Genomic DNA, 12,272 nt, shown 5'->3' with positions numbered 1-12,272 from the left:
TTTAACTTGTTTGTAACAACTGTCCATGCCCGCTCTCCCAACATAAGTTCACTGTGTGTGAAATGTGTGCTTGTGCACTCACTGTGCGCACCTGCACTTGCCATGTGGTATCCTCCTCTACTCACATCATCATGGATTAGTGAGCTATTCACCCTCTCGTCCCTGCGCTGCTTGTGTTTGGGACTTTTTACGGTGCATAATTATCGTCCCTGTTCTCTCACAGCAATGGGAGTGTCATGTGAATGAAGTGTAACGCTTTCACTCTGACTATTCACACAGGGCCTACAGTGGAATAGGACCATGGCACAGCTTATGTCATTTTATCTTATGGTGCACTGCACTTATGGGGCTGTTAACTAGTGTGTGTAAAATGCATGTGGACTCTGGTGGTTCAGTGGAGCATTGACCACATCCATCTTTGCCCTTATCCCAATAGTGACAGCTCTTAGAGGGTGAACTTTGGTTACATAGCATAATGCCCACTAAGATCCAGGGCCCACTGCTCCACCAACGTCAGCTGAAGAAAAAGTTGGCTTATTTGGGAGCAGATCTCAGGTCTTAAATACTGGGGATGCAGACCTGAGAGGGGCACTTGTGCATAAATAAATTGTGTATAAATCTTAACAACTGTGCATGTGCGTAGTGATAAACCCAAAAGCAACAGCTCTTCGAGAGCTATGCCTATACTCGTAGAATCTGTGGTTACGGCATGTAACCAACATTACTGTGTTTACTGTCTTATTTAAGTTTCCCTCAGACACTTCTGGTTCTTGTCATTATCGCTGCTGTTTAGGTTATTATCTGTACTTATTCCATGTTATCTTCATTAGCTTTCTGCAGACCTCCCTGCATTTTCCTCGTCTCCTCTGAGGGGAAAAACAGACAGAGGCTCACGGCCTTTTTGAAGACGGTGGAGAGGCCGTGGCTTTGCTTGCCCTGCTGCTTTACAATGTCAGCTACATCTGAATACAAAGCAGCAGCAGGAGGATTTCTGCTCCCAACACTTTCTGCTCTTCTCAGAAAGAAAAAAAGCAGAGGTGTTACAGAGCAGCCTGAGGCTATTTCACCTCTAATTCACACAAGGAAAGAAAGTACATCTGAAACCTGCTTAATTGATCCATGGAGCCCATTTAGTTCAGTCAGCGCTATTAAAGAAATGAAACTCACCAACTTAATGAACACAGCAAACTGTGATCCAGCTGCTCTGTCAGCAGCATGTGAAGAGTGGACAGCCCATAATAATATACAATTTAGATCTGATGTCGGCCAATGAGATGGTTCACTTTGGAGACAAACTTAAGCATCACAAACACATCTTAAATAACAATAAAAATAATAATAAAAATAATAATGCAATAGTTGCAGCACTAATAGTAGCTGTTGCTGCAGGAACAGTAGTATTAGTAGCAGAAGTAATAGCATTAGCAGCAGCAGTAACATCAGTAGCAACAGTAATAGCTTAGCATCAGTAGTAATCCGTAGTAGCAGCAGTAATAGCAGTAGCAGTGGCAGCAACATCAGTAGCAGCAGTAGTAGTATTATCAGTAGCAGCAACAGTAATAGCAGTAGCAGCAGCAGTAATTGAAGTAGCATCAGTAATAGAGGTAGCAGCAGCAGTAATAGCAGTAGCATCAGTAATATCAGTAGCAGCAGCAGTGGCAGCAACATCAATAGCAGTAGTAGTAATACTAGTAGCAGCAGCAGTAATAGCAGCAGCAGTAATAGTAGTAGCATCAATAATATATTTAGCAGCAGCAGTAATAGCAGTAGCATCAGTAATATCAGTAGCAGCAGCAGTAATACAGGTAGCATCAGGAATATCAGTAGCAGCAGCAGTAATAGAGGTAGCATCAGTAATATCAGTAGCAGCAGCAGTAATAGAGGTAGCATCAGGAATATCAGTAGCAGCAGCAGTAATAGAGGTAGCATCAGGAATATCAGTAGCAGCAGCAGTAATAGCAGCAGCAGTAATATCAGTAGCAGCAGCAGTAATAGAGGTAGCATCAGTAATATCAGTAGCAGCAGCAGTGGCAGCAACATCAATAGCAGTAGTAGTAATACTAGTAGCAGCAGCAGTAATAGCAGCAGCAGTAATAGTAGTAGCATCAATAATATATTTAGCAGCAGCAGTATTATCAGTAGCAGCAACAGTAATATCAGTAGCAGCAGCAGTAATAGAGGTAGCATCAGTAATAGAGGTAGCAGCAGCAGTAATAGCAGTAGCATCAGTAATATCAGTAGCAGCAGCAGTGGCAGCAACATCAATAGCAGTAGTAGTAATACTAGTAGCAGCAGCAGTAATAGCAGCAGCAGTAATAGTAGTAGCATCAATAATATATTTAGCAGCAGCAGTAATAGAGGTAGCATCAGTAATATCAGTAGCAGCAGCAGTAATAGAGGTAGCATCAGTAATATCAGTAGCAGCAGCAGTATTATCAGTGTTAGTAGCAACAGTACTATAGCAGTAGAAGCACTGGGAGTAGCATTAGTAGCAGCAGTAATGGAAATGGTAGCAGTAGCACTCATGGCAGATGGTATGATATATTATGGTATAAAGATTATTAATAGTAGTAACAGTAATCTAACTTGCAGTCTAGTGAAAAGTGCTAAGGATCAACTCCAGTGATGATGTTCCTGTTGTTGAACCTGTTGTTGTTGAGGAGTATTAACTCCAGGTAGAGACTTGCTGTCATCCTTCATGCATGATTTGCCTCTTTGTATCTCTGTGGGAGTTGTTCCAACATGGATTTAACTTCATTTATGGATGAACTTCATCATGGATTTAACTTTGATACAAAATATTCATTTCCACGGAGACCTCACATCCAACTGTGTCCTGCCAAAGTGGCTAATTAGTTAATGAAGCACATGGAGACACTGCACCAGAGAGGGGGAGAGAGCGACAGAGAAAGAGAATCTATGGAGGAATTTGGCGAACATACATTGATTAAATCTGTCCATTTCTTTCTCTCCCTCTCTCCCTCCTTCTGTCTCTCCTCTCTTCTCCTCTCCCTCCTCCCTCTCAGTAATCAGTTCTGCTGTAATCAATTAGCAGGATGAGGAGCAGCAGAGGGAACAGGTGCAGCTAAATGTTAATGAAATCCTCTGTGGCCGTTGTCTCAGTAACACTGGCTGAATATTTAAACTGCTCGTTGGCCCGATGACTTACACCACAGCTGATGGAGGGAAACACACACCTTCAGTCTGTGTGTGTGTGTGTGTGTGTGTGTGTGTGTGTGTGTGTGTGTGTGTGTGTGTGTGTGTGTGTGTGTGTGTGTGTGTGTGTGTGTGTGTGTGTGTGTGTGTGTGTGTGAGAATGTGTGTGATACAATCTGTACATGTGTAAGTGGCCGTCTGGTTCTGCACTGCGCATGTTTTGTATTAAATGAGAATCTACTTCAGTACATGCTGTTACTGAATATTGGACCAGACATGTATTAGTACAGCTCTCTGTACTATCTGACTTCCCTACCCAGTCTGTTGCACTCAGCCCCAAGCCCCCTGCTTCCTGCTGAAGATTAAAATTTAAAAAAAAAAAAAAAAAAACAGCGCCCAAATATATAATTTAGTTTCTACAAAAAAGCTTCTAATTTCCTAAACCAGCTGGGTATTGTAGTTTTTTTTTTTCTCTTTTTATTAGCAAATGCTACTCAAGCGGGTGGAAGTATTGCATTTTCAGCAGAAGATTAATACACATTTGGTGCTCGTGTGAGTGTTTCTGGAAGCAGGGCGGCGTGTTTGTGTGGGATTCAGACTTAATAAACTACAATCTGTGTGTTCACGGTAATAAAGCAACATGTCATCCGGTGCAACAGTGTGAGGTAGACAATGAAACTGATGAAAAGAAAATCTGAACTGTGGTTCAACTCAGCTCTTCTGCCAAACAGCAAACACTGGATTGTACTAAGAGTACTGGATAGCGTGTTCCAAAATGATGCTCCACTCATTCCACTGATGATAATAATAATCGCTCACCGAGGGGGTACGCTAAAAAAAAAATGCTCTCCAGGCTTTGCTCATTTTTGGTACCATAGAGCATGAACATTACACAATGTCTACACATGCTGCGTAGTGAGAGCAGCACTTTAGCAGAGCAGCATTTTCACTTCTTCATCAGTGTCTACATGAGATTCGTTCAGGAGCAGTATTGAGTGTAGGTCAATCATGCTGGTGGCGCCGAGAGCCCAACACTCAACCAAGCAGTTTAAATGGAAGAAATTGGAATTGAAGTGTTTGGGTTGCAATTACGTGTATATACTTGTACATTGTAAGTGAAACATACAAGCCGATATACAGCCTGTGTTGATAGTGGTATTGATTAGAATAGAAGCGTATCTGTTATGTCAGACGTGTGAGATAGATGACAAAAAAAACGGCTGAATTGTTGAATTGCAGGTTATATTACTGTAGATGCCAGATGACTGCTGCCCTAACAGTATACAGTTCTTCAAGACTTTACATTTTCATCGGACCTAATGGCTCAAATAAATTTGGCAAGCGTGTGTGTGACCTGCAATCACCCTAACCCTACATAACCTCACAGCTGGGTGCCATTCACAGGGGCTTGTGCATTATTACTGGAGCCATCAATATAGGATGTTAATATTTGACATTGTGTCTATTAATACTGTATATAACAGAGCCAATTTAAGATTATATTATTGAATACCTGATTTTGTCACAGAATTTCTTCCAACCTCACTGATAATGATGAAGTGAGATAGTGGTAATAGAGGTAAAGAGATAATACATGAGACATTAAAGAGAAAGAGGTCGAGACAGGTGGATGCAACAGAGAGAGAAAGAGAGATAGGGATGGATCAAATATTTTTTTTCTACTTTTGTAATTCATTAATCTTCATTCATTAACGTTCAGCCCACCTATCACACACACACGTACACACACACACACACACACACACACACAGGGTCATACTGAGTCTATCAGCAGGATGGTTGATGGCAGCTGCCTCACAGAGCAGAGCACACTGGGGGCCGAGCAAACATCTGCTGTGTGTGTGTGTGTGTGTGTGTGTGTATGTGTGTGTGTGTGTCAGAGGTGGGTTGTTAACATGCAAATAAAGCAATTAAAATTCATGGAACACACACCCAAACATACACAGAAACACACACAGACACACACACACACACACTCTCAGAAATATATGCAATAAATAAACACAGATACACACTCGAGCACGCAGCGAAATTCAAACCACCACACCCTTCAACTGGAAGGATTCAGTAACACACACAGACACCAGCTCAGCATCAGACTCATCTGAACAAAAATAGAAACACAACAGAAACCAGATGTGCTTCTCTGCCGATCCCTGATCAGACTTAACAGTCCAGTCTCACACCTCGCTGTGATGAAAACACAAACATAGTCAAACATACTCACTGTATCTTGATGTTTCATGGTGATGACAGGTGGTTGAAGTCATTTTAGATAGTTTGCCGGCTACACAGCAGCAGGCAGCTGTTCACTGCTTCCTCAGTCAGAAGATTATTTGCATCTGGTTTAACTTACTTAATCTTTGTTTCTTCTCGTCTATCAGAGCATCAAGGTGTCATGGCAGCCACCTCCGCGCGGCGCCCAAAACGGCATCATCACCGCTTACAAGATCAAATACAGAAAGACCGGTCGCCGTGGAGACCAGGAGGCCATAGAACCCAACAACTTCTGGTATTTGTTCACAGGTGAGGCTCCGCAGGTGGATTCATTCTCTTTCATTTAGTTTGACTTTTGAAGTTCAGCTGAAGTTTAAAAAAAAAAAGATCAGTAATTTCTTTTAACAGCTGGGAACTGTAGTTTTTAGCGATTGTTACTGATTGGGACTATTTTCAGCAGTGGATTAATACACATTTAGTGTAGAGATTTTAATCGTTTTTTGGACAACAATGTAGCTACATGGCACAGAAGAATAAGCAGTAACAGGCTTTTGATACACACATAATACTTAATACTTGTTAGCAGGATTAATTCATTGTAGGATTTGTTGGCAACAAGAAAAATATCGAAAAATCACCAGATGTGTCCTTTAACATTTACTTTGAATGTTCTTAAAAACCAAGATGCTTAAATTGACTGTGGAGATATAAGGACGATTTAATAGATGAATGCTGTCAAGTCCTCCCAACAGGATCCTCCAAATAGTGTCTGTCTCAGAGACAAAGAGAAGATTCATATCCTCAAGATGTGTATTGTGTGTGTGTGTGTGTGTGTGTGTGTGTGTGTGTGTGTGTGTGTGTGTGTGTGCGCTTTAGCTTAATTTCTGCGTGTACCTGTTTTTTTCTGTTCAGCATGTACAGTATCTGTATGTGTGCCCATTTCCCTCTGTGACAAAAAATCTGCATTTGCATGAATTTACGTGTGTGCGTGTGTGTGTGTGTGTGTGTCTGCATTCAAACTGCCACCAGCTATTATTTCAATTTGAGGCTTGCAGGATTTAAATGAAACTGATCTTCCTTTTCATTATTTTCCACCGATGGTTATCTTCATCTGTCTGTCCGCTCAGAAATTCATTCCCCAGTGGCAGGTGTGTGTGTGTGTGTGTGTGTGTGTGTGTGTGTGTGTGTGTGTGTGTGTGTGTATGTGTGTGAGAGAGGGGGAGGGGGAGGTTGTCAGCAGTAATCACTCCTGGTCACTGTCTGAGAATAAAAAACTAAATTTCAATACATAAAAAAAGCTTCACTGAGGAGATGAAGAGAATGACAGATTAAACCTTTATTAGCTCATTAATTTCACTCTTCAGTTTACACCACACAGTCGACTCAGAAGTGACAACAATGATTACATCTCCAGTCAGAGAGAATGAAAATCAAAAGGTTTAAACTCATCTGTTTGTTTGCTCTCTATCTGACTTGTTATTCCAGCAAAAATTAGAATTAAAATAGGTTCACCCTAAAAATGTTCCAGAGGCAATCTGGCTTCTTTAGGCTCTACACTTCTACTAATAAAGTGGAAAACAAAAACTGGTTAAATGAAATAAGGTCCTGTGTCCAAACCAATTTCAGGAGAGAAGACAACTGCCAGCCCAGAACCCAATGCTGTTAAGAAACATTAATTTAGAGAGTTGCACACTTTGTTGCCGCATTGCTAAAGAAACTAACAAAGCATTCTGAATAGAGAAGTGAAAGAGGAGGAGCTGCTGGTCCTGGAAGTATTTCACCCAATTGTAAAATCAAATGTCATTGTTTTCTAAGTCACATGTAAGTCTTGGCTATGAAGTCCAGAGTCACATCACAAGTCAAGACCAACAAGTCCCAAGTCATTACTGACAAGTCCCAAGTCAAGACCAACAAGCTCTAAATCAAGTCCAATTCCTAAACTGTCTTGTTTCAAACAAGTCATTATGTGCTCTTCACCACATTTAATAACATTTTAAACTTATAAAGAGAGTAATAGTGAATTTAAAGGAATAATGAAAGCTTTTTTTCTAATTTTTTATTGATTACTTTCACTTACACTTAAAAATCAAACTGATCAGGTAGGTTATGTTATTCCTGTGTCATTTCTGAGCTAAAAGTTTTGCATGTTATCATCCATTTTTTGTTGACCACACTTAAGGTTATAATCTAAGTTAAGTCATGAGTCATATGTCTTTTCATTTTGTCCAATCAAGAGTCAAAAAAGTCATTAGATTCATGACTCAAGTTCACATGCAAACTCTCATTTCATCTCCATCCATCTATCCATCCATCCATTAGCTACACCACTTTTCCTCTAGAGAGGCAGATTAGACCCCGGACAGGTCGCCAGTCAATCACAGGGCTGACACATAGAGATAGACAGAAGCTGGAGCGCCTGGAGAGAACCCCGCAGGCACAGGGAGAACATGCAAATTCCACACAGAAGAGCCTCAGTTGTCTCAACAGGAGCGCTTCAGTCTCCTGGATAATACTGTATTTATATTATGGCCATACGTTTTAGATATCAGCTTTGTTTGATGTGCTGGATGACTCTAAATACTATGATACCAATGAGCTTCAACTGCCATTGCCATGGAGAGGAAGCCAATCAGAGGAGTGAATCAAAAATGAAAGGAAAGTAGTAAAAAATGTAGAACACTTGGGAACAAGTATTCAGTCACTATAGTTACTGAATTTATCCCAAACTGATCCAGAATCTGAAAACAAATCTATTTAAACTACTGAATGTTTTATCAGGTTTATAAGTGAAATGTTTAGCTTCAGCTCGACGTTAGCAGAGCACACAACAGAATTTTGAGCTGCCATTGGATGTTTCTTACTGAAATGCACCTTGGAAGTCGTAGTTAACTTCTCCCCTTCAGTTTTAGGGTTAGGGTTAGGGTTAGGGTTAGGGTTAGGGTTAGGGTTAGGCAGACAGGCTTGTACCGTTCATTTTGTAACAAGGATCCAGATGTTTCTAACACTGTTGTTCATCATGTACTGATGATGCTACCAGGAAGAGTTTCATGTCCATCCAACTCTCAAAGTGCTCCAGCTGAAAGTCAGATAAACTAAACCAGCCTTTCTTTTATATATTTTTGCTGTATTTACATATGATGGTGGCTCATGGGTACTGTAGTACTTGTGGCCATCCCACAGACTAAATTGATTGAGAAAATCTGATTAGTGTGGAAGAAGATGAAACATTTCTACCTGATTTACCATCACATAACCCTGTAGTATGATCCAGGACACTCCTAAATGTCAATGTCATGAACAGTGAAATAAATGTTCAAATCAAATTTTCCAATAGATTTAAATACTCTTGGAAGCAGCAGCGTTGTCCATTTTTCTGCTTCCATACCATTACAACTGTTGCTATAGAAATCACAGGTGAACACCAGTATAGTTTACATATAAATGATTTTGGTATCTAAATGTCAGTTATAATGACATGTTCTCTCTCTCTCTGCAGGTCTGGAGAAGGGCAGTCAGTACAGTTTTCAGGTAGCAGCCATGACGGCCAATGGAACGGGTCCAGCCAGCGACTGGTACACCGCCGAGACGCCAGAGAACGACCTGGACGGTAAGAAAAAAGAAAGAGAGCATGTGTGTGTGTTTGTGAGAGCAGTGATCTGTACAACAGCATGTAAATACCTCTACTGTCCCAACACACACATAAATATTTAACCAGTTAAGGGCTGAGATGGATGGATGGAGAGAAGATTTGCCTCAAGGGAGGAGGGAGGGAGGGAGGGAGGAGGGATGGGAAGGCTGGGAGGAGGAGGAGGAGGTAGCAGAGAGAAAGGGAAAGGAAGACAAGATGGGACACAACAGGAAAGGAGATGACCAAAATCAAATTAAATAATACATGATTAATATAGGATGTAAATAATGCATGCCAAGACATTTTCTAGGTTAAAGCAACTTAGAAAAACTCCTTATCTGGTCGTCCCTCTTAGTATCACCATCACTTCAGATTGTCATTGTTGTAAACTACATATATCCTAATTCATACAGGACAGTAAGCTGGCATTTGATAAGCAAAGTTATTCTCAAGAGGATAAACTATATTGGTTTAGGGTGCCAAACAAATTTGAATGTTGTCTCGCCATTTTTCATCCATCAGAACTCCATTCTGGTGTTAAATGAATATTACAGTCTCACTAGACTGCTGCTCAAAACACAAGGGAAAAAACACCACCATCATTTAGCCCCACATGTATTAAATACGCAACTTGACCTTTGTAAAACAATTCATGAAATCTCATGAATGGGAAAACAGCTTTACTAAAGTCAAAAAGAAACCAGTAAAACCAACACTTTAGGTCTGGTCAGCAGATGATTTCTATAATCCCTGAGGAAGATGTTTTTCCATGAAAAGCAAAAGTGAAAGAAAGCGAAAGAATTAAAGAAAATAATGAAAGAATGAAGAGAGACAGCAAAGCAAAAACAACCAACAAATAAGATGCAAACTCTCGGGTTTGATCACCTTAAAATTTCTAGTAGAATAATTAGAGAAGCTGACCTCAGGTTGAAGCTCAGAAGAGAACGCTCCGGTCAGCAGGAAGCTGCCGAGATAAAAAACAAACACATCTATGCTAACTGTGTTTCCAGGCTGGGACAGAGGGAGACGCAAATCTCATTTCAATGGATTATCACTCAATAAAGTGATATGAAGCGTCTCTCCCCGAGGACCTAGAGGACGCTAATCTGATCTAATCTGTTGCTGAGGAATAACACAAAGTGTCAGGGCTTATTAGGGCTTAATACTCAGCTAACTGGGTTAGCACCTGTTAGCCACAGCTGCTCTAAGTACCTGCTACAGCTGCTGCTAGGAGCTTTTAAAACCGCTGGTGGTGGAGGTCATACACCAGGACTTCAGAAACGCTGAGGAGAACTACAACCACCCTGTTTTCTTCTTCTTCTTCGGTGTGATGTTTTGTTGTGTGTGTTTTTGCAGAGAGTCAGGTGCCCGACCAGCCCAGCTCTCTGCACGTCAGGCCGCTTCCGAACAGCATCATCATGTCCTGGACTCCCCCGCTCAGCCCCAACATCCTGGTGCGAGGTTACATAATCGGCTACGGAGTTGGAAGTCCCTACGCTGAGACGGTCCGAGTGGACAGCAAGCAGAGATACTACTCCATCGAAAACCTGGGTGAGACGGGAGGGGAGGGTGGAAGAAACAAGAGTCACAGTCACATGAGAGGATTAATATTAGTTTCATCTCTATGTGTCCTGCGTAGAGTTTAGTTCAGGTCATGTTTAGCTTAGCACAGAGACTGGAAACAGCAGGAAAATGTCTCTTCCAACAATGTCGCTTTACAAAACAATTTCCATTAACACCCTCCAGAGATATTTATATGTCATATTAGTGTAAAAAAGAACAAACATGGTAAATTGAGCATGAAGCAGTCAACAGGTCTGCTGCAGTCTGCTGATGGATTTAATTAGCTGTTCAGACACCATTAACTGTGCTGATTTTACTTCCTTACTGTTTGATTAATCACAGCTTTAACCTTTTACAACCTAAAGTTCTACAAGTAGACATCAGAAGTGTGTGTAACATTCATGGACTGCTCAGAAATGTTAAATGAATATGAACATGTATGCATTGATGGGTAGTATTCTCATCTTTGTGGTCATTTTCAAAAACAACACATAAAAAAAACAAAGATAATCCAAGTACAACGCACAGCAGAGCATACAACAGAAATATTAGACATCTCATGTCTCCCTACTGGCGAAGCTGACTGTCCAACAGTGTCATAAATGCATGAAAATGTTACGTCCAAATTCATAGCAAAGGTTTAATGATAAAAAATAATCCATTTGTTTTAATTTAGGTGGACCAACATCAATATCAGGGTCATTGTTAAAGAGTAAAACTTTTCCATGACGTTCTGTCAGTCTTTCATTTAGCATATGTTACAGACGTGTCACAGTGGTTTTAAGCAGTCCCAGTAACAGACTCTGTCATTGACCTTATGCGGCCCGCCCATTTTCTCAGTATAATAAGTACAAGTAAAAAGTCTCTGTCCTGATTGGTTCACAAAGCCTGCTATACAATTCTCAATGTTGGAAAGACATGTCCACATATTTGTGGACTTCATATGGCCTGACGCACCACATCCATCCATCACAGACGGCGCAAAGTCACAGTTGTGTAGCAGCTAGGTCAACTAGCTTACTTTCACCCTCAAAAAAGTTCTGAAAATATATTTTAGGGGAACAAACAACAAGTGGGAGAAGATGTTATATGACCTAATTTTGCCTTAGTGGCAGTGATGTTTGACACCTCTGATGTAACATCAGTACACTAGTCAACAGAGCCAGAGACAGAGAGAGAGAGACAGGGATGAATCAAAAGGTTATGAGCTGAAGATTTATCAGATATTTTTTCGCCCATCACAGTCAAACCCTTTTTTTTCTCATGTTCTCTTGCATCCCAAACAGTCTCATCAGCGCCAAAGTTATTCATCATTCCATGAATTCACATTTCCAACCTGCTTCTCAACACCAAATGTTTAATATGTTCATCCTCTATGAATCCTGCTGACAAAGTGTCAATATTGACACAGCATTCCCGTCTTCTATTAATTCATTATGATGATGAAATCCCCGTTTAATTACAATCAATAATTTAAAGGAATTTAATAAGAAAGCTGCTTGAGGTGGAAATCTAATTGTGAAAGGTCGAAAAAAAAAAAAGAGGAAACATCCTCCCCAGAGGCCTCAACAAGCAATTTGCATGCCAAAGAAGACAATAACAAATCGGGTGAATTTTTTATACGCGGATGAAAATTCCCATCTCAGGTCTCATAATGGCACAGTAATGAAAAATAAAATCCAGCCGT

At 40.7% G+C, this 12,272-nt stretch overlaps 1 protein-coding gene across 1 annotated transcript in view; it reads left to right on the top strand.

The window, feature by feature from the left end:
- Nucleotides 1–12,272, top strand: part of dcc (DCC netrin 1 receptor) — a 196,618-nt gene that overhangs the window by 97,812 nt on the left and 86,534 nt on the right. Inside the window, exons 13-15 of the mRNA XM_044334582.1 lie at nt 5,562–5,703; nt 8,891–9,001; nt 10,379–10,573. Of these exons, the coding sequence (XP_044190517.1) occupies nt 5,562–5,703; nt 8,891–9,001; nt 10,379–10,573 (448 nt within the window). The remainder of the gene's footprint in view (nt 1–5,561; nt 5,704–8,890; nt 9,002–10,378; nt 10,574–12,272) is intronic.

The sequence above is a fragment of the Thunnus albacares genome, chromosome 18 (genome assembly GCF_914725855.1).
Source record: "Thunnus albacares chromosome 18, fThuAlb1.1, whole genome shotgun sequence".
Lineage (NCBI taxonomy): Eukaryota > Metazoa > Chordata > Actinopteri > Scombriformes > Scombridae > Thunnus > Thunnus albacares.
Note: the sequence above shows the minus strand (reverse complement) of the source record. Positions and strands in the feature narration are given on the sequence as shown.